We start from the raw sequence: 24,226 nt of genomic DNA, 5'->3' as shown, positions 1-24,226 counted from the left end.
GGCCTACTCTACTTTCTAAATTCCAAGTAGCAGCAACTAAAGCAGGAACATTACTTTCATCATTCATCATATAATATAATAATTCCTAATTAATAACTTGTTGGAAACTGATGGAAAGCAGTTAGAAACCCAAGAATAAACATTGGATATTGGCTTAAACATAGTTTGCGTATGCTGCATTATCTGTTTTAGAGTATGAGTGACTGTTCTGGTCCCAAGTAAAAAATGGGGGGAGGGGGTTTGTAATTTGTGGTATAGTTTCCAGACATACCATTGGTAGGAAAGGTACCACTATTTCTAAAGAGATGAGCAATAAAAGAATTACATTTAAATAGAGGTATTTTTCCCCATTCAAAGTATGAAGACTATCTTGTCTATTCATTATAACTAGAGATTACTGTAATTATAAACAGATATTTGGGAAGAAAATCAGCAAGCATGTCTAGTACAAATAGATTATTTTGTCTAAATAGTTCTTGCTTTTCACATGTTATCTGTGCCTCACCGTTACAGAGGTTTCAAAAAGCTCCAAAATATTAAAATAAAATTCAAACAAATTATAAAAATTCATTTCTATTCCATCAAGGTAAACAAGACAAGACGCAAACAACAATACAAAAAATGCAGAGACAACTTTTACAATTGATCTCCATCACTAACTTCAGTAGAAACATAAAAAACAGAGAACCAATCCGGTCTAGTGAGGGACTAAGCCTGGATCAGGGAGACTGATACCTATCCTTAGCCATAGAAGCTCACAGACTGAGTTTGGGCCCCTCACATTCTCTCAACTCAACTGACTCCAGAGGGTAGTGGTGATGTGGAAAATGGAGGAGGCATGCAGTGCATGTCACCCTGAACTCCTAGTGAAAAGGGAGGGGGCACATCTAACAAATAAATGAACATCTAGCAAAAATTACTAGGAAAATCAATATTTTAGAATTTTAAACATTGTACTTGAACATAATACGGTTTGCCTGGCTTTGGCTTGTAAGGTTCTGTGAATTCAGTTCTATAAAACCATTTACAAATTGGTATATAAATCTCAACAATTCTAGTTTATTCCACAAAACATCTTACAGAAATATCTACAAGTGAATTACTCTTTATGATAATAAGTCCACCATTTCATTTTAAGATTATAGACATAATGTGGTTCAGTAATTTATTACAGAAAAAATGGTATCTTTTATCCATTATTTACCATCTGAAAAGTACAAGCAGAGAGCAGTACTTGACCAGACATATTTCTTTGCAGAGCTTTTTACTTTGTTTGTTTATTTATTTATTAGATTTAGAGGCAACCAATCTCTCAGTCAATTCTGGTTGATTATATCCAAGGATAGGAAACAATAAAATAGTGATATACCATATTTTCCGGCGTATAAGATGACTTTTTAACCCATGAAAATCACCTCAAAGGTTGGGGGGTCGTCTTATACACCCAGTCGCCTTATACGCCAGAAAATCAGTGGGTGGCATCTGGCGGGAGCCGGCAGGGTAGTCCTGTGCACACGTGCACTCCCCGGCTGCTCCTTAGCAGCTGGGGAGTGCGCACGTGTGCAGGACTGCCCTGCCGACTCCCGTCTGATGCTCTTCCCTCTTGAGGCAGCTGCTGCCTCAAGAGGGAAGAGCGCGTTTGCAGGACTTCCCTGCCGGCTCGCTCTTCCCTCTTGAGGCAGCTGCTGCCTCAAGAGGGAAGAGCGAGCCGGCAGGGAAGTCCTGCAAACGCATGCGCACGCAGAACTTCCCTGCCGGCTCCACGCTCTTCCCTCTTGAGGCAGCAGCTGCCTCAAGAGGGAAGAGCGTCGGACGGGAGCCGGCGGGGAAGTCCTGCTCCCGTCCGACGCTGCGCTTCCGCCGGGCGGTGCTGGCCGAGACAAGCCAGCAGGCAGCCGCTGTGAGCGCGGCGCTGAGGGGCAGCGGCAGGACGGCCAGCAGCCCCACGCGCAGCAGCAGCCGCGGGCTCAGCAACAGGTCCGAGCGCAGGAGCCGCATCGCCAGGCTGCCCAGAAAAAGCAGCCACACTGAGAGGCTGCACGCCCAGTCCAGCTCCATGAGGGGCAGGGCGGGAAGCCGGCCGGGAAGAGGGATCGGGAGCCCAGGCCGAGCGCACCTCGGCCGACGGTGAGAGGGAAGCGGCAGATGAAAAAGAGGCTGCGGGCGGAGCTGCCCCGCCCTGCGCCGAATGGGAGAAGTTCAAGGCCTGGGGGGGAAGCAGGAGGGGCGCCGGCTGTGGCGGGGTGGCGGCTGCCCTCCGGCGCTGCCTGCCACCTGGGAAACGCTGTGTCTCAGGGGCCAGCAGAAGTGCGGGAGCAGTGGGAGGGCCGGCGGGGCCAGTCGGGCCTTTGCCTCCTCTGCGACAGGCAGGGCATGTAAGTATTTTCCGGCATATAAGACAAAAAACCTTGAAAAACGTCTTAAAAGTAGGGGGTCATCTTATACGCTGGGTCGTCTTATACGCCGGAAAATACGGTACGTATGTCCATACACATCCAGAAAAATATATACAAATTATACCACATATGCAACAAACTGCAGACCAAATCTTATGAAGCAAAATTATGAAATGACAGCTTAACTGTGATATATTATTTGCAAAATATGGTATCACTTTTGACATAGATTGCACATTTTTTAATACAGAATCATGCTTAGGATAATTTAGTTCTTTGTTCTAGAAATAGAAGCCTGAAGAACACTGTTTTTTCTTCTTAGATATGTTTCAATGGAAACATCTGCCAATGTTTATTTACCAGGAGATGTTTAAAATAAAGATGTTTTCATTAAGTTATAAGAAACAAGAAGACAGACTCCTGGTGCACATTTACTTTCAGATTAACAAATGACTCATCTCTCAGCAAAATGTACTACAGGTAAAACATAGATAATTATTTCAAGTATTGTAAGATAGATTGTGTCAAGATCTTAATGAAGATGAGAGGCTTCTTCGTAAGTGTTTAGATTACTCCAAATGAGTTTGCCATTTCTGTTTTTTCTCTTCCAAGAGTTCATCTGAATACACCAACAACATTAAACAGAATACTTTAATCAGATTATTGAATCTTGCTTTACTAATGTATTTCATCACCAAATAACCCTGGTTATCCTTTAGTGAATAATAAAATTTCAAACCAGTTAAGCATATGTTGTACTAATAAAGATTGAAGAGAGTTATTTTGTTTCAAACTGATATGCCAGGTTTTGATTTAACCATTTTAGATTTAAGCAGACTTTTTTTTAAAATAAATGCAGATGAGAAACACGTGGTTCAACAAAGAATCTCAAACTGTTCTTGACTGGGTGATATTGCAACAATTTAGTCAGGATTACAGTTCATTTATTTTGACGCTTGTTTGTCAAAATACACTTGGTCCTCACATGATAGCAGAAAATTCTGGAAGTTGTATCCTTAGCAGAGGAAATAGAGTTGAGACACACTTCAAAAGAGGAGCCTTTTTCTATATTTTCAAGGCTTACCAAATTCAAAAATGCTTAATAACATCCATGGAAAAGATAGGTATCTGTGAGAATATGATCTGTGGCAAACATCACAAGTTTAGAAAGATATCTTCTCTTTCAGTCTGATAGAAATTAAAAACAGCTACTAACTATGTGGGGGTAGAGAAGGCCTAAGTTACAATGACTCAGTGAAATACTATGTTCTGCTACACCACAAAGGCTTTCTATGTCAGCAAATCTGGAATGCTTCCTTTTCAGATTATTAAGGATTAGTAAAGAACTACTACTTTCTCTAAACTCTAATAGAGGATTATGTCAGGCTGTTTTGATAGGTGTTATTTTAGCTAATTATTTTGATATTAATGTATTACAGAAAGGTTGGATTGAAAATTATTCCATTAATGTTATCCAGAAATAATCTTTAAATTCAGAATCAACATTATTTCATGGGAACAAAATCCAAAAATTTGGCTTAGATCTAATAAATGTTCCTTGAATATGAAGCTTTTCTGCAAGATTCTTTTCTGCAAGATCTTCAAACGAGTTTCCTCTGATCTGAATATCATATTCTGATATGTAATCCAATACTTAATTCCATTTTGTATACCTGATAGTCTTTTTCTTATGAGATAGAAGAATGTATAAAGCAACTTCCATCCTATCTTCAATCTCTTCTTTTTGGTGATTTGGTAATGAGAAGGTGATTTGATCACACAAAAATTCTGAAGAAACAGATTATTTAGATCCTTTGGAGCTGAATTTTAGATTGAAGCAAGAACACAGACATTATTGGTCATGTTTGTGAATGATCAGTATTGGAGGTGCAGCCAGGACCTCAACAGCTTTTGATACTACTAAACATGATAATTCTCCTGGACCAACTGCAGGAATGGGAGGACAGTGCTGCAGGATTCTCCTCATGTCTCCATGTCCAGTTCCAGTCAGCATTGGTAGGAAATATTGTAGGTCAAGTGCAATGCTCCTAATTTGTGGGGTGTCTTAGGGTTCATTACCTTCACTTCTCTATTTATTATGAATATCTGTTCAAAGGGTCTGTGAACATGTTCAAGGTGCGATGTTTTCTGCCTTTCCAAGACTGAAAGACCTTTCTTATGGTCATTTATAAGGAATACTCTCTATATGAGCTGCTCTTGAGAACTATTTGGAAACTATAGCTCATACAGAACACAGTGTCACAAGCAATGATGGGCAAGCATGCCACGCTAATGAAACATCTAAGCTTCATTGCTTATTAACTGAATTCTGGGTGCAAGTCAAGGTACAGTTTATCACCTTTAAACCCAACATGGCACAAGGCCTAGTTACTATGGGAATCAATAGTTTCCCATGATTTTTGCATAATATGGCAGAATTGGCTTTCTCTTGTTCTCTTTGTTAGGCAGTGCTCTCTAGCAATATCCAGCAGGCAGGTCTTCATTACTGCAGTTATTGACCTCTGGAATAATATCCTGAGATTTGTATGGCTTCCATATTCTCAGTCTTTAAAGAGCATTACAATTTTTAGCTTTTTTTTAAGGCCTTAGGTTAGGAAGATTGTAGGGACTTTTTGTTTGTTTCCATCCAGAAGACACCCATCTTTAAACATTTTAGTTTAATCATGTTTAAATATTAAGGCAACAAGTAATTATGGTCTAGCATTTTGAAAAACAAACAAAAAAGACTGCATGTATATCTTTTGTTTTGCATTTTGTTCTCTGTTTTTAAAAATGGTATTTATAGAATAGGAATACTAAGCTTGTAAACCGCCCTGAGTCTTCGGAGAAGGGCAGGATATAAATGGAATTAAAATAAAATAAAAATAAAATAAAATAAAGACAAGCCAGGTGATACTATTCCTTCTCTCTCACACACTTATTCTTTAGACACTTCCTATTCTCTCTCTCTGCCTTTCCTTGTCTCATGCAGCATATTGCCTACAGATCAACTACTTTAACCTGACGACTCTGTAACCATTAAGAGGTGAGCAATTTCATAACAGTTGATTGTACTTAGCATTCTAGGAGCTCTTCATATAAATATAATTTTACCTATTGTCTCTCTGAAAGATGCTTCCCATCCATCGGCAGCTCCAAAGGCATCTGTCCTAAATATTAGGAGCAAGTTGTTTGAGGAACTCTTAATAGGAGAAGGAAGGATTGCACCACAGAATTTCCCAAGTAGTGGCGAAGCAATGTTTGGACCATCATACACTGCAACGTAGTCTCCGAAACAAGATGAAGAGACGTCAAGGTGAAAGCTGTTGAATCTATAAAAAAGATTTAACACACATCTATGCAAAATAATACCTGCAACTGATATAGGTTTGGTAACTAGTACCTACTTGTGAAAGTTATGAATAAGCATTTTAAATGAGGTCTTTAAAGAACACCTAAATTAGAAAAGACTAATGTAAAGCATGGTATATTTTATATCTGCAGTATAAGGTACCTGAGGCACAAAAGAATCCTGGTACAGCTTTGTGTTATATAAGATTTTTGGGGTGATAGTAATTATAAATCCAAAACGAAGAACTTGTAGCTCGTCAAATATGGCTAATACTCCTAGAAAGTATAATCAGTTTGGCTACAGTTGAAGGATACAGAGAGTGGTAAGTGGGCCGAATCAAGAGGGCAACAGGTTCCTCTGCCCTATGATACTGGCTATAACCTCAAAGAAATAAAATTGATAATTTTATCGAAAGACCCTGGGTAAGACTGCTTTTTTATTTGAATTCAACAATCAGTACAGTTTTGCCATAATTATAGTAAACTCTTAGTAAATTACTTGTTAAAAAAAACAAAACCTAATTTTTACTAAGCATCCTTTCCCCCCAAATAATGATATTTCACTAAAAATTGCTTTTGACTTACGTACTTGAGTGCCACTATTTTGTTGTTTCCAACAATTATGTGGTATGAACAGTTCATATTGTGATGATACTTGGTGAATGAATATGTAGGACTTTTGATTTTGCCACTGGAGACATTAAAAGTACCACCACAAGCTTTGATGAAAAGAGAGAAATGAAAAATTATGACTGTTATAATTTTCCAAGAAACATGTTTGCCAAATAGTCACATATGTAGTACATATATGCACTGGAACAATTCTATTTTTTTGGTATTTGTTTCAAAGTTCTTACTTATTCACAGATGCAAGCATTTATTATAAATCCTAGATTAACATTTCTGAAAAATGTAACCAAGAATACACAGACTCAGCAGTCGTCAGAAACGACTTGAAGGCACAAACCAAAAGACATTAACCATTAGTAGATCTAAATGAAGTTATCTGTGGATCTGATGATGGGATAAATGACATAATAAAATTGTTTAATCTTAAAGGCACCACAGTTTGTTCTCTTTTTTCAGCTGTGCATCAATTACCTTAAAATGAATGTGAAAATTTAGTCATGAATAATATATTAATTTAAATCAACTTTTTGGGGATATAACTTCGTAGAGGTATTTTTAATTCTGTTTATTATAATATATATATATTCTGCCTATCCTATAGGAGTACTGATAATCCTCAAAACAACCATGAAACAAACTAGCTAGAATGAGTAACTGACATTAGCAGCCTGTGAATATCATGATTTACAGGGAGGTTGAATCTCTACCTAACATCTTAATCACAGCACCCTTTTATTTTGCCTTTCCAGTTAAATCAACAAACAAGTGCTTAAGATAAGCTTTTAGAAATAAAGTACAATTAACAATAAAAGTACTTAAGCTACAAAAAACCTGATTCATATAAAATATAACAAATCATACCAACAATTAAGAAGATATCTCATTATTTAGATACACACATACAAGAAATAAATTGTAAGCTGAAAATCTGTGAAAATTAAAGTTTTCAGTAAATGAGAAAATGTTATAAAGAAGGGGCTAATGCAAAAATTCTCAATGGGAAATATGTGCTGTACTGTATTTGCCAGAGACCATGCATGATTTATGTTCTGATCAACCAAGATTTAGTTAGAGATGAAGCAAAAGACAACTTTCCTTAATCATTGGGTTCACGTGGGTTGAAATGGCCATTTTAAATAGTTTGCTGGTGAATATTTCCTATCTCCCTGCTTATATAAACAATTTATGGGAATGCCTTCATATACAGTCATATATATACTGCACCCTTTGGCTGGGGGCAGTAGCAGGTTTTAACTTTTCAAAAGAAGCACAGTTGAATGATTTTCTATTTGCATGAATTTTTAAAGGTGAAAGTTAATGTCCTCTGCTTCAAGATCCACTTAATAACTTGCAATAGCAGAAGCCATAGTACATTCAAGCAAGCTTCTTTTTCATTTCCCATAATGACTTGCCAAGTCCAAGACATAAAGCTTTATTCCGTTTTACAACTCAGTAATTGTACTCTGTTTTATAATCTTGACTTGGCAAATCACACTTTGGCCCTCTTGAAAAATGGCTGAAACCCATAACTATCCAAGTTCTAAAGAGTAGTCATCACATTAGTTAAAAACATTTGCAAAAACTCTTTTAAGGACAATGGCTATCCCAGCTTTCTGTCTCCATTTTCAGCTGTAATAGGGTAGGATAATCTATTGAAAACAGTTTGAACTGCTTGGAATTAAAGGACTTAAACTCAAAAAATAAGAGAACAAGAGAACTTGTTAAGAATAAAGCTGATCAGCAACAATGTTACTTGCTGGAATCTGCTTTGGAGGGGACAACCAATTTAATAAAAAGCTTCTAGTCATGAAATGTCATAAAATCAAAGGTCAAGCAGCAACCAATTTGAGTGAATTATGAAAGACTTTTTCAAGTGTAAATGAATATTGTCACATTTTGTTGCTATTCTAGCCAGTAGCTATTAGAGTAACTTACTTTGAACAAAGATTGTTTATATTCATAGGCAGTGGCTTTTTATCAGAGAATGTATTTTCTAATATTCTGCTTATTTGATAAATGAAATAGTAGTTCCACATTTGTTACCAGCTTCATATATATATATTGTGTGTGTGTGTGTGTGTAAACTCAAAATGTATAAACTCAAAACAGCAAATGTACCTAACAAACGCTCCTATTTTCCCCAGAACAACCACCCTGTAAGGTGAGTTGAGCTGAAAGAGAGTGACTGACCCTTGGTCATCCATCTGGCTTTCATGGCTAAGGTGAGACTAGAACTAACAATCTTCTGCTTTCTAGACCAGTGCCTTCATCATTAGACCAAACTGGCTCTCATGTATATTTACCTGAATTAAAAGGAGAACTAGTCTGGTGTAGTGGTTAAAAGCACTGGGTTGTAAAGCTGGAAATTATGAGCTCTCGTTATATTTTAGGCATGAAGCCATATGGGTGATTTTGGACCAGCTGCTGTCAGTTGGAGTCAAGACTGACTTTTAGGCACAGAAAAAATAAATAATAGGAACACTGTCACCATCAGCTGAAAAGAACAAATCTTTTTGATCTTTGACTAAATAACAGTGTTTCTCAACTTTGACATCTTCAAGTTGCCAGGGTTAAGAAAGATTGCTATAGAATGTTCAAATTAGTTTCACTACCTCCACTAAGCTGATTCCCACTTTGAACTGTTTGTTGCTTCTTCTCATCTAAAATTTCTGGCTTGTTTACTCTAATCACCTTTCCCATCTGTTTTACCTCACTTCTCCGCTGAACTGTCACTCTATAATCTCATTGTTAAAGTGAGTGCTTTGGACACTCATTTGCTCTTCTTCTTCTTAGCACCCCTACTGCCTATCACTTCAAGCCAGTATTATTTTTGTCTATACTGTCTAGGAATTTACAGGAAAAAAGTGTCCCAAAATATCTGAAAAAAATCATGTCACAGAAGACTGGTTGAATCACTTTTATTGCCCTGATGTTCCTCCCACTGAACCAAGGCTGCCAGATGTGGGTTGCAAAAAGCAGATAATTACCAGATAGCAGCAAAGAGATACAGAATGCTTTAACTCTTTGCTGCCATCTTATGGTTGATTGTATTTTTGCAACCCAGATTTGATAACCCCAGTCTATTTCTGGGATGAAAGAGAAAGCAATATGTTTCACTTACCCTACTTTGCTGTTGCCTTTAAAATACTCCCTCTCCCCCCCCCATTTATACCAAAACAGAAATTAAAAAAACCCCAATATCTATACAAGATTTTTCCAGAGTTGTGTTAACGCTGTTTTAAAGACTCATATGGGGATTATTGAGGAAATTTACCAACTTATCAACTCAAATTGAACTTGAGTTCAACTACAGTCTGCCATTGTTATTGCAATCTTGTTTTGTGGACGGAATAGCAAATTAAGCTAAATGTTTTGGCTTGCGCCTACAAGGAAAGCATTTGTGGCAGGTTAGTAACATTTAATAAAGTCCCAGAATGCATATTCTTAAAAAAAGCTATAGTATGAATTGTTTGTACAGTAAATTTCTTTGTCATACAATTTTATACTGTTAGAAGTTAATGGGATGAAATCAGCCTGGAAAAATGCATTCTCAAACTTACAAGGAAGGAGTTTTACTCTATTTATGTAATGCCTCATTAAGTACAAATGCTGGGCTAGGCAGAGTGTTGGAATTTTGTGTTACTTATCCATTGTTGGATCAGTAAGAAAGGGTCTTTTGTTAATTGTCTTTCTATGTTCAGAATGATCACTATAAGTCAATGATTACTTCAGTAACATAAACTGTACTACTACTATATTAGATAAAAATTGTTAAAACCTCTGCTTTAGGTTTACCACATGCTGAAGTTGCAACTTAAAAATAGGCTGCATCAGACTTTAACAATGAAGTTCATTATTCCTTAAAAAGGAAGAATTTTAAAGAGGAAAGTGTATCAATATTTTCTGTAATGTGTAACAGATTTCAAGAACATTTTGGGAGAAGTAGTTATTTTTTAAAATTGAGCCCATTCAAACAGCAATACAAAAATAGAATGAAGACTGCCTTATTAACTAATAATTTGACAGTTGCTCAATGCTATATGTATACAACTAATAGTGCAGTTGTCTTTACGAAATAAAGTATAGTAACAAGATTAATAATTACATATTCAGAAAGTTTACCCATATTTAAAGTTGAGAGCTAAAGAGACTTAATTCTGAAACAAAGTTCAAAATTTAGAGTTGCACATAGAGGTTGCATGGATTAATCCTTGGTCCCAGTTCCCTTTAACATCTTGATCTCCTTTCTTATTTAGAAAAACCCATTAATGATATGAATTTGTAACCTCTTATAAAATTTGATTGTTTCACTTCCAAAGTGCTAAATTTGTGCCTACCCACAGATTACTCAAAATGCTATATTTGTGGCTACTCACGGATTACTCTATAACCGATCAAAAATCCAGTGCCAACAATATGGGAGTCTGTGTAGAAATTTAACAGGGTAGATCCAACAATGCTGATAGGACTAGGGATTTTATTTCCACAAAGTGTCTGAACAATTGTACTCCTTTTAAAAATCTTCACTCCATCAAAAGCACAATATTCCAAAGCACTGTGAGCTGAAATGGAGAACAGTTTATCAGTATCTTGTGGATCTATTTATCTCCTATCCTAATGCTTCTTTCCAACCATATTATAGAAGCCAAGTTTATAGTAATGATTAGTGATCATTACTAATAAACCAATTGCAGTAAGGAATAAAATAAATGAAGTACGTTTTCCATTTAAAAAAGGCTTCTTTGTCTCTTAATTATATGAAGGGCTTCATATGATTAAAAGAGCTTGGTCCTCCCAATATCCAAATATGTAAATTAAGAATTTGTTTGTGTGCCATGCAATTAGGTCCATATGTTTGTCTTTAATGTCCATTTTTAATACATGGACATATATTGTGAAAGGTAGAAAGAGAACAAATGAGACCTCAAAAACATAATTTAAGAAAATAGAAGAATATTACTAAATAAGTAACATTCACTCAATAATTTTTTTCAGAAGCTCAGTCCTACTTTTATTTGAATGCCAATATTTCTAATAATTGATTGCCATAGAAATTAGTCATACAACTAACTTGTGATCCAGTGTTTTCAGTGGAAAAGTCACAAGTAATGTTGAAAATGGACCGTAAGCACTTAAAGACTGTGATGTAACAGACAATAAAACATACTGGTGAACATTTCTTGCCATATCATGATTTTACTGCCTCAATTACTCATAAATAAAAAAGAAAGTGATTTAGTGTTTAAAGCTCAGAATGGTTTGCATTTTAACCAAACCCAGCTTGAAATGTACTTTGCAGAAAAAAGTCAGGAAGTATAGATAATTTTTGTGCTTTTAGTCATACTGGCTAGGTATTGTAGGAGCTATTTTGCACTAATTGCTGCCTGCAATTAGTGCAGGTTCGAGTCCCACCAGGCTCAAGGTTGACTCAGCCTTCCATCCTTCCGAGGTAGGTAAAATGAGGACCCAGATTGTTGGGGGCAATAAGCTGACTTTGTAATAATGCCACTTGGGGTGTGTGTGAAAGCCCTAATAAGCAGGCATATACGTAGAATGAAGGCTACTGCTAAGCTTGTAAGCCGCCCTGAGTCTTCGGAGAAGGACGGGATATAAATGGAATTAAAATAAATAAATAAATAAATAAAAATAATGGGATGTGAATGAGGTTTTAAAGAAAACATTTAGCCTAAAGAACTAACAAAGAAAGAATAATGTGTTGTTGTTGTTGTTAGTTGCGAAAGTTGTGTCCGACCCATCGCGAATAATAATAATGTATTGGAAAACAAATAAAATATCCTGGTATGGAAGACTTCTTAGAAGGGGGTGATTTTTGTTTACTTCTGTAACAGTTGAAAAGGGGGGGGATCTTTCTTTGTGAATAGACAAATTAACAACAGTTATTTTGGAATTCAACAAGCGTATATTTAAAATGCTTGTTTTTAGCAAGCTCTCTTACTCTTTGTACTTGTTTTCAGAGAAGAATTATGTTCCCTGAAAATATCTTTCATAGTAGAAGGAGCTCAAATATTTTGAACTATGGTACTACTAAGCAATCAAATCTTGCAACACAGGTAATAAATAAAGCTGATAGTCTAGTCATAACTGCAGAAAGACCACATTAAATAAGAATAGTAAGCAGTATTGTCTTAATTTTTAAAGAATTAATCAATTTATACCTCATTTGAAATGCTAAACTTTGGATGGACTGACCTAAGAGTCAGTTCCATTAAACTTAGTACTTAGGATTTATTTTACAGGTATTTTAAATATACACTCACTCATCAATAGATACCAATGCTTGATATACATTTTTTTTACAAATCCACACACACACAAACATGTGCACACATTTGTGATCCCCCCATAATCAATATTATTATCAAACAAAAATAATATAAACTTCATAGGCCCCCCAGCTAGGCTGTTGAGAAAATCCTTTTAAATTACTCAGAGTAAAAATATTTAATAGATTGAACTACCATTTTTAATGAAAATTATGCCATGGCTTTGACCAGTTACTGACAGTTTGATGATTGCATATGGAATAATCTTACATAGCTTTTCATCACAAATATTTTTGTTCACTTGCACATTTGCTACTTGTTTCTTAAAAATGAATATATATTTTCAAATATTAACTACTGAAATGTAAAATTAAAATCTTGGCTACTTACGCTGCAGGTCAAAATTTTCAAAGTTTAGAATTACAACATCCTGAGATCCTGCCTCCAAAAAATAATTGCAGTTCAAGTTGTTGTCATATTGGCCAGGGAAATTAGGAGAAACAATGCGACCAGATGATGCTGTTAGATTTGCTCCACAACCTGCAAGAAAATATAGGATCCCAGAAATCCAATTAATTGTACTGAAAAATAATTTAAAAGAAGAAAACTACTAAGCTTCAAAAGGCCAACATTTCTGGTTATGAGGGTGGAATTTCAAAGAGAACTAAAAATATTTTTTTTATTTTTAAAATTAGGGGGAAGAAGTGCAGGATGTGCTAACCATTGTATTCACTAAACAATTTTTTCAAATGCTTTAAGTTGCAACAAAAACATACATGTTTCCCACATTTGGGTTGGTGCAAAGACCAAAATGAGACTGTTTTGGTCTATGTACAGAGTAAACTGGGGCTGTTCTAAACAGAAAGGCTTCAGCAAGGGGAACAGGAAAAATGGTAAAAGATGGTGGGAAGAGTAAGACTAGTGCAGGGGTCGGCAACTTGAAACAGTGAAAGAGCCGCTCGGAACCAGTTCCCGCACAAAAAAACCCAACAACCTGGGAGCTGCAAAATGTGCATGCATGCATAGAATAGGAGGCTTGATTGAAGAGTGGAGCCTAAGACGAGACATGCACCAGCCCTGCCCCCTGTCCAGCTCTGGTATGGACGGCTCCGCCATCCTGACTTCTCCTCCCCTCGGAAAAGACTGCTCCGAGGGAGCGGAGGAGGAGGCTGACGGGGAGAAGGAGGTGCTGTGGCAAATCTTCTGAGGCTGCTGCGGGATTTGGGGTTTTTTGTGGCATTTTTGCATGCAGTTTACTTGGGGGCGGGGAGGAGGAGGAAGAGGAAGTGCGGAGCAGCCAGTCAGAGCCCAGATTGTTTGCTGAGAGAGAGAGACAGAGAAGGAGGGAGGGAAGGAAGGAAGAATATGGGAAGGAAGGAAGGAGGGAAGGAGGGAAGGAAGGAAGGAAGGAAGGAAGGAAGGAAGGAAGGAAGGAAGGAAGGAAGGAAAGAAAAAATAAAGAGAAAGAAAGAAAACAGTTGCCGCTTGACTCGTGGCTGGCAGCTTTGCGCAGGCAGGCAAGGGGGGCTTCTCCCTCCGGGGGTGGGGGGAGAAAGATGCATTCTCCAACTGGCTCTTCCTTCCCCTTCTCTGGGCTGGGCTGCAATCTTGTCCCTGCATGTCGAACTCCGGCAGCTTGCCGACCTTGGCCATGGTTAGCTGTTGCTGATCTCTCAATGCCTTCTTCTGCTGAGGGCTTCTGTGTTGATCCTAGGGATGGGTCCCTTAGGATGGGTTGTCTCCAACGTGGCTTGCTGGCAGGCAGAGGGGGGGAACGTGGTTCCACAAGGGCATGGATGCTTGGTCTTAACCCTAGAGACTTTTGGCTCTCTCTTTCTCAGCAGCACATCTCACCCTCGTTGCCACTATTATGTTTCAGGATTGGTGAGGCATTGATGAGGCAAATGGTGAAAACAGCAACACGTTTATTAGGTTAACACAAAAGCGGCACAAACTGTCACTAAGCTTCTATTTATACGGACCACTGCTAGGCAGTGGCCAATGGGATTAAAGCAGTCTTTCTCATTCAAAACACAAGTAACAACTCTGGAGAGAAGCAGTCTGGAGTTTAAACACACTAGTTACCTAACAATAACGGTTTCCAAGTATTTTACACCAATATATAACAAGTAATTATGTCTATCTAATGGAATAACCACTCTGATGTAGTGGCTAATGCATCAGGTTAGAAACCAGGAGACAGTGAGTTCTAGTCCTTGCCTTAGACCCAAAGCTAGCTGGGTGACCCTTGGGCAGTCATTCTTTCTCAGACTTAGGTAAGAGGCAATGCAAACCACTTCCAAAATCTTGCTAAGAAAACTACAAGGAGTTACCAGGAGATGCCCATGCAGTTGACAGGAGTAAATAATGACTCAAAGGAGCAAAACAAAGCAAAACAAAAAAAGGAGATACAGTAAAGGCTATTTCTTACTGATATATTAACCAGACAATTAAAGATGAGTCTCACATGAATCTGTATCAGCAACTTCAGTCTGTCATGAGGCAATAGGAATCATTTGACTCAAGAGCAGATGACTGATGTGGTTGCTATGCTGAGGTCATTCACCCATTCATTCTCCAAGTCTGCTAGAATGGAAACCTGGGATTTTATTTCATTTGCCAGGAAAAGAAAAAAATCCTGCATTGAGACAACTAATTCTTTTCAGAAGAATGATAGAGTTGAAATAAACTTATTGGAATATTTATTTTTATTTTTTAATGCAAGGAAGGGTTTTTTCCCCTTAATTTAAGGAAAGGACATTGTTTTGGGAGGCCTTTTTATTATATATTTATGTATTCTAGAAGAATTATCAATGCTAGTCTGTAACTTAGAGATGCTGAAGGAAGTTGATGTTGGTATCCGTTATATAGGTCACTTACAATATAACGTATGAATATCCTGTTTTAGTAAAACAATGGGAGGGGCTGCTTTGAATATGAAATTAGTTTCCAATGACATTAAAGGAGGCTAAGAAAAAAAGTTGCTTCTTGCACATTGGATAATTCAGAACAGTATATAATTGGGTCATGTCCCATTACTGTTACATTTATTGGGTTATCTGAGGGAACACCTGCTGCCGGCATCAAGCTCCCTTCGTCCAGTGCGCTCCCACAGGGAGGGTCTTCTCAGGGTACTGCCGGTAAGAGATTGCCGGCGGACAACACCCAGGGATAGGGCCTTCTCAGTGGGTGCGCCTGCCCTTTGGAACCAGCTGCCAGTGGAGCTTAGGACTGCCCCCGACCTCCGTTCATTCCGCCGGGACCTGAAGACCTGGCTCTTCGAGCTCTCTGGCCCAGACTGAGAATTTTAATTTTAATTTTAATTTTAACTGGGGTTTTATTTGTTCAGGGACGGATATTTATTTTATTTTTATTTTTATTACATTTATATCCCGCCCTTCTCCGAAGACTCAGGGCGGCTTACAAGCTTAGCAGTAGCCTTCATTCTATGTATATGCCTGCTTGTTAGGGCTTTCACACACACCCCAAGCGGCATTATTACAAAGTCAGCTTATTGCCCCCAACAATCTGGGTCCTCATTTTACCTACCTCGGAAGGATGGAAGGCTAAGTCAAGCTTGAGCCTGGTGGGATGCGAACCTGCACTAATTGCAGGCAGCTGGTGTTACTTAAGGAGGCATCAGCCCACTGCTCCACCAAGGCTCTTTAATTATTTTAACTGTTTTTAACTTTTGTATTTTTTGTTTTAATCACCCTGTAAACCGCTCTGAGTCCTTCGGGAAAGGGCGGTATATAAATATAATAAAATAAATAAATAAATAAATTTTGGTTTAATTAGCAGTATTGTACAATTTGTATAATTTTGGTCATTTGCTATGTGATGAAGAAATAAATACTTTTAGCAGTACTGAAGCTGATTTTGAGTTTTCAAGTTGTCCATCCCTGGAACAGAGAATGACAGCCACATTTAATTATGAGATGCTTTATATGGGTGATTTGCTTTTTAAGAAGACTCAAGAAAAGCTCTCCTTTAGAGCTACTTTATAAAGTAACTTGCCTCACCAAAAAGAACAAAGAAATGTTGCTTTGCTGCCTCCTGCTGCTTTATGTATTTCAGAAGGCCATCAAAGCAACAGGAATTGCCTTTTCTTTGAAAACAGCATCACCTCCGTGCCTCATCATGGAAAATAGCTTTGTTTGTGCAGCATAGAAGCAGCCTCGCACAGGACAAGTTTTAGAAGAATCTAAGCAGATTCCATAAATCAGGCGCTGCAGAAATCTGTAGCAGACTCTTTGTACGCAACTACCAATACACTTATACCCTAGGATCCTACATCATCTGTCAGTCAGTTTTGGGAATAGAAACTTAACCCAGCTTTTTTCATGTCTTGGTGCTGGATTTAATGAATAGCCAAATTCATATATTGCTGGCAGTACCAGATTAAATTACTGAAACACAGACAATTTTGGACTTAGGGTTATTTACCAATTTCTTTATTACATATCTATTAAATTATTATCTGATATCCTGGACATCTAAACGCTCCTGGATTTGATTTCTTATGATACAGTTTGACCACGAATTACCATATTAACATGGATCAATTATGCAATAAGCCTGCATCTGTACATCAAATCAGTATCTCAGTTCATAGCTATATATGATGATCCTATGAGAAAAATAATTGGAAAGGCCCTGACACGTGCATTTCACTTACCCTAGGGTTACACAGTGAAACCACTCAATACCAACAGCAAAACTAGCAAGATTTCAGCTTAATTTTGTTTCTGATTTAACCATGCAGCATTCTAGAACATTTAAACAATATTTATTTGAACAATCTTTAGGAGGGAAGAGGTAGAGCTATCAGGTCAGTAACACACATTTTTGTAGCTCTTTCTGATGTAACTATATTAGTTTTTAGCAATTTTTAATGAGACTTTCTTTTAAATTCAGTAATACTATTTTATATGAGATGAATGTGAAGACAAATGCACAGATAAAGGATTTTTTGTGGACTGGAATGTTATGGGGATATGAATGTCATCCTTTTATTTCAAATAAATTTAATGCCTTAGAATCTGCCCTTCAAACAAGCAGATATTAGAGTTCTTCTTATCTGTTAGGGAAGAACTAAATGAGATTCCAGGCCAACCCAACTAATTAAACTAACTACCACCCATACCAAACAAAGGCTATCATATTCTGGCTATGTCATGAGAACTGACTCACTCAAAATATCAATCATGCTGGGAGAGATCAGTAGAAAAAGGAGAAAGGGACGCTCTAATATCTCTTCACTGGACACTATAAAGCAGGGGTGTCAAACTCAATTTCACTGAGGGCCACATCAGCATTGTGGTTGCACTCAGGTGGCCAGGTGGGTGTGGCCAGGGTGGGTGCGGTCTACTGGGTGGGCATCGCTAGAGTGCATGTGGCCTACTGGGTGGGCATGGCCAGCTCTACATCATTCGCGTGAAGGGTACCTATGGGGGGCTGGGCAGGAGTGGGACAGATCTGAGGGTCTCTGGCAGAAAGATGGGACCCGGGCAAGTGCCAAGGCATGGTCCACTGGAGGAGCCTCACTGTTCCTCCCAGGCCATGGGGGGGGGGCTGGACAGTGGCATGGAGGTCAAATGCCTAGCCCAGCCCTCAAGCACCCAGAGCACTAAACCCAGCCCCAATTCCTCATGGGTGCACCCAGCTGCACTTACCTCCTCAAGGCTGCTGCTGCTGTGCTTGCTCTTCTTAACCAGGTTGCTTATAATGGGTACGAGGGCAAAGTCAAGAGGGAGGCCCACTCACTCTTCATGTGAGGAGACCTGGCTTTGTATCCAAAGCTTCCTTAGCAATAGGATGGGAGAACCCCCCCAGGATAGGCCAGGAGGAGGGGGCAAGGGGATGGTGAAACGTTAGCAGGGAAGGACTAAGGCAGGAATTCTCTCCGACCCTCCCTCTCCATCCTTCCTTCCTTCCTTCCTTCCTTCCTTCCTTCCTTCCTTCCTTCCTTCCTTCCTTCCTTGCTTCCAGTGGTGGGAAAATATTTGAGGTGAGGGAGGGAGAAAAACAGGCAAGAAACGCCACTGTGGAAGTTTCATCCTTCGTGAGGAATGAAGAAATGCACCATCACCTGTGGCCAGGACATGGCCCTCGCCTACTTCACATATCTTGGTGGGCTCTGGGGGAGGGGATGCCATAAGCAGCATGAGAGTTGATGTTATCTGTGCAGTGTTGCCCAGCCGCCAGCCTGCCCGGTTTGGGCAGGCAGCGGGGTGCTCTCCTCACAGTGCTGAGAGGCTGAGCCGGGTGGCATGAATCTGAAGAGAAGCGCAATGCTGCCCAGCCCCTAGTCTGCCTGAAGTAGGGAGGGCCATGTGCTGGCCACTTCCAGGCAATGGTGCATTTCTTCATTCCTCACAAAGGGTGATACCTCCCCAGTGTGCGCCCAGTGGGCAGGGCTAACATGGCAAAGGCTGGTCTCTCGCTGTTTCCAGACAGCCTTGTGAAGCTAAGACTGAATGTGTTTCAACATAGATGGCCACCACGAAATTGTACATTGGCTCCCGGCCAGCCTGGGCCAGGGCCAAGGCAGCGGGGGCCATTCCCTCACTGTTTCCAGGATGGGTTCGCGGGCCACATGAAACCACTTTGCAGGCCACATCCGGCTCCTGGGCCTTGTGTTTGACATGTCTGCTATAAAGGATGAAATTGAGATGGCCATGGTGGATCTGAAGGAGGCAGAGCTAGACAGAGGGGCATGGAGGGTGCTGATCATTAGAGTGGCTGAGAGTTGGACACAACTGGATGACTGACAAGGACAACCAGACTTGAGGGAATTAAAACAAGGTTAAAGATAAAAATCGAAATCAGAAAAGAGAGAGAAAACAGAGTTAAAGAACAATCTTTAAATGTTACTGGACTCATGGATGTCATCGAATAAGAAAGCAAATAATGATGTGTATTATGATGAAATCATGTACATGTTATAACTTATCTACATCAGATATTCTGGTATAAAGGCATAACAAAGGGATTTAGAAAACACTGTACATATTACTTACTGCTTATAAACGACACAGAAAACCCACGTGCTGAGATGTCCTGTGACTGAAACACTATAGTCATCACATTTCCTGGAGTAACTATAGGACCTGGAGCTGAGTTTCCACACCCAACAGCTAATATGGTACCTTCCTGTTCTTTATTCTTTCCTCTCAGTACCTGGAGGACAAAGTTTTAATATCTAGCTAAAGCATTAGACTGATTTTCATTTACACTGACTTATATCCTGATCCTTAGATATAAATGAGGTTATGATAAATATTTTACCAACTCATCTAAGTGGCATCCAACAGAATGATACTGAATATATCAAAACATTCACAGAATATTCACTTCTCACAAAATCTAAATCTTTTTTATAGCTGTGGATCACAAATGCACGCAATAGGGAAACTTTATACCTGGTATCTTTAGGGTTATATGACATTTTACATATCAGAGCATGTACATCTTGAACCATTTGCTAGTTCAAAATCTCTGTCCTTTTTATTTATTTTTAAAGTTAGGAATAGATATATATTGGAACCTTCCACCTTTTCTTCATCCATCTATGTACTATCTGTTTTTCTAAACTTGAACTTCAAATCTTTATTTGGTCAGTCCAGCACATAAAATACAGTAATCATAATAACTTAAAATAGAAGAGCAGAGAAAAGACACACACACACACACACACACACACACACACAAAGAGATACGCTAAAATGTTTATCGTTAACAAACATAATAATGGAATTTAAAATACTAATCCAATATGTTGTGAGTTATATCCTGTCTTTATTCCAGGAACTCAAGGCAATATACATACTACTACCTCCTCCATTTTTTTCTCACAATAACCCTGAGGTAAATTAGATATGAGGATAGACTTGAAAATGAGCTTCCCTGTTCCTAGGCCAATAGCTTAATTATTATATCACAACCAAACATAGAACCAGAAAAAAACTATCTAATTCTTTTTTAAAAAAGAATTACTGATTTGTACTTTGTTTGGCTTACAATAGTGTTATAGTTCTGCGCCAGTAATTCAGTGTAACTGATAGCAATGGGGAATAAATAATTTCTTGCTTGAAGCTTCACTTCCTAACTCTGTAACAGCCTGTCCCAAAGACAAATTATGTGAGTGATTCTATACCATAGAAGAAGTGGGCAGGGAATGAAAGGCTGCTTCCTAGGGTTATAAATCATCATTACCTTCCCAAATACTTACAATATGATCTACACCCACCTTGCAAAATTATGTGCTTAAGTAATTTCTTAAATGAATTCTTTAGTTTATTCTGTTTGCCTTATTATGGTAAACCACCCACTATCTTTGGAGGTGAACAGTATATAAATATTCATTAACACATAATTATTTTAAAATTCAGACAGAACTTCATGTTCTGATATACTTTTGAGGCACAGGAAAAATTGCTCACAATCTTTTTATGTTAAAAATAGAAGAGTAAATTAAAATCTTCATCACTATTTATAAAAGGAAGATTTAAACACAAAAAATGGCTTGGGCATGTGGGTATAGTTTCAAAGAATGAAATAGCAAATGCCATTTCAGCCTCTTCATTTTTTAAGCAAAGCATAGTTACTCAGTTTCTCATGACTTCCTACATTTTGATAAATTATGTTTGCCCTTTAGCAACAAGTGGGAGCTATGTACTTTTGTACAGTCTGACCATTGTACAGTTTTGTACAATGATAACCAAAGTTTGGCAAATTTTTGAGAAATCTAACAGCTGTTAGGAATCATGAACATCCCCTACCCTTCAAGTGAAATGAAATATAGATATATACACATACATACATACATACATACATACATACATACATACATACATAAAAAGTGGTAACAAATTTTGAGTTCTTTCAATATTTACCTATAAAATTTTCCATATGAATTTTCTTTAGAACTAGCTCAATACAGAATCTGATGCCAAATCTTTGTTCCCAAATTAAGTTATGCTTGGATTAATAGCAATTACTCAACTTCAAGGGAAAGAAAGTCAAGCTGCCCCAAAAGAACTTATTTTATTGTTGCTCTAGATACAATAGGATAAAATCTGGCATCAAAAATATGATCCAAGGCAACAAGTACAATCCCAGATGCAAATGGGATAGTGAAATGTAAAATGGCAGATTCTCTAGCATATTCTAAATTTAACCATATTCTAAATTTCACCAAATAGACTGAGAGATGAAAGAGCCAAAATTACTTTCCTTCATCTACACAGATATTTGGGGAACTGGGGATATGTATAAGTGCTGTTCTCTCCAAACAGCCAAGGAACTTTGGATGACGCAGAACTGAAACCATTTTATTCCATTAATTTCATCTCAAAGAATGCCACATTTGGGGCCTACAGCTATGGAAGCACAACCAGCATCACAGTTATGCCTGCTGAACTTTGAGTAAGCACATGAACTACACTGACTACAAATTTTAAAAAGTGTAATCTCAAAAAACTTGAAACTGAAGGATAAACTAGATAGTGATAGACTAAGAAACTATCCATACCTTCACATAACTATTCTGGCAATGTCCATTATTATCTGGAATCTGGAAATTCTGATCAAAGATTATTTCAAAATGTTTGCTCTCATGGGTAATTATTGTCCATGAGCACCTGGTGTTATTGGGAAAGTTTTCTGGCCAATAAGGAGAAGTTATGGTACCATTTTCTTTATGAAGTATGCCACCACATCCTGCAAGAATAAGGGATGATAGAATCACAGAGCATGTTTTAGTTATGTAGGCAAATAAAAGACTGTAATGCATAATAATACCAATAAATTTTATAACTAAATAATAAATATATATGTTAAATGTTTGTTAAGCATTCAGAATACACTTGCTTAGTCCCACGCACGGGACAAATCTTATTTCCTGTTTCAGCCTAGCCCAAGGCCATCTACAGGCAGTAGCCACAGCAGTGGCAGCTCATATTTGTGTAAATTTTTTGGCTTGCTTTATTCTTTGTTAGCAAGCCAAAAGATTTACACACACACACACACACACACACACACACGAAAATAGTTTTTATTTGAAAATTTGAAAACCATTTTGGAAATAGTTGATTTTTTAGAAATTAATTATATTCTGAGAGTTTTTGTAGATTGTGTAGATTTTTACAGGAATTAATAAAACAAGGAACATACCCCAAAGAAATAAAATGTCTATTATAAAACATGAAGTGCTACAATTTCATATTCAGGTTTCTAAAAAAAAGCTTCTACTGGCTATTTCTACTTTTCAATTAAGTAGAATATCATCATCATCACTATTCTGACAGATTAAAGAATCCTTGGCAGCAGCACAATTTTAAAATAATACTAATTGCCTGTAAGGAAAAGTACTATTAAAGGGTAAAAGAATTAACATAGTAGTTCTTCATATGCAAGATAGGTTTACAATAAGGAAGACTTCTATAAAGGAATTCTTGATACGTTTGATAAAATAAAAAATATTCTTTAACATAGCCATTTAGAAATATGATTCTTGCCTCTGATTTATTGAAGTCTATTAAAATGGAAAGGATTTTATACCCCAAAAATAGTTCTACATATAAGAAGGAAAGAAATGATTATGGATCTCTACTAACCTAAAGAATCTGTAATCCATGTAGCATTGAACCCATCTCCTTGCCCAGAGTGGTTTGAATGGAAATGTATTAACATTTTATTTGAACCAGACTGAATGGTGCCTGGGGATGTAGTTCCACAGTATCGTCCTATTACAGGGGAAATGGGAGTTCCACCATTCAAAATGGTGAGTGAGGTCCTCATACAATTCCTTTGTGTTTCCATCCTGAATGCAACAAAAGTAAGCTATGGACATACAATAAGAGAAAATTAAAGGAATAGTTGTAGCTATATAAATACAAGCAAACAAACTATTACTACTCCAGTCATATCTGATTCTAGGGGTCAGTGCTCATTTCTATTTCTTAGCGGAGGGAGTCAGTATTGTCTGTAGATGTTTTCGTGGTCATGAAGCCAGCATGGCTATATACCTGGTATAAACAGGCACATCTATTTATAGAAGAAAGGGGAAATCTGGATTGTTTTTAATCACAAATTCAAAAGAAAAAAACCATGCTATATCTACAGTTGTAGACTCAGACCTAATGGTTGACCACCATTTTATTTCACATATTGTTACAACTATTTCCCAAGGATTTTTATTTGCAAATATTTAATTTATATAGGGAAACAATATAATATGCTCAGAACACTTAATTCAATATCATCCCTTTTCCATTTGACAAGGATGTTTAAATAAAATCAGCATTAGCCATATTACATACAGCACATATACTCTAACAGTAATATTATTTGTCTTTTGTTAAGCTTACTGCTTGGGAAAAATGGCAGCATATGTTTGAACCCAACATAACTTAAACAATTAGATGGTAACCATGTGCCCTCCCCACATTTCCTGTCTTTTCTTTAGGTGGCATACATATACTTCCTTTTCCAATCCCCATAATATTTGTGAGACAGACTGGAATAAGAGAGATCAAATAGTCCCAAACCACCCTACAAACC

General features: G+C 37.8%; 1 protein-coding gene across 1 annotated transcript in view; it reads right to left on the bottom strand.

The window, feature by feature from the left end:
* The window catches only part of CUBN (cubilin), a gene marked incomplete at its 5' end in the record, with an annotated part of 213,224 nt that overhangs the window by 13,622 nt on the left and 175,376 nt on the right, over nt 1-24,226 (bottom strand). Inside the window, 7 exon segments of the mRNA XM_083379037.1 lie at nt 5,511-5,728; nt 6,337-6,466; nt 10,754-10,939; nt 13,052-13,201; nt 19,684-19,843; nt 22,197-22,384; nt 23,281-23,506. Coding sequence (XP_083235163.1) covers nt 5,511-5,728; nt 6,337-6,466; nt 10,754-10,939; nt 13,052-13,201; nt 19,684-19,843; nt 22,197-22,384; nt 23,281-23,506 — 1,258 coding nt within the window.

The sequence above is a fragment of the Vipera ursinii genome, assembly GCF_947247035.1.
Source record: "Vipera ursinii genome assembly, chromosome: Z".
Classification (NCBI taxonomy): domain Eukaryota; kingdom Metazoa; phylum Chordata; class Lepidosauria; order Squamata; family Viperidae; genus Vipera; species Vipera ursinii.
This window is presented reverse-complemented; position numbering and strand designations above follow the sequence as displayed.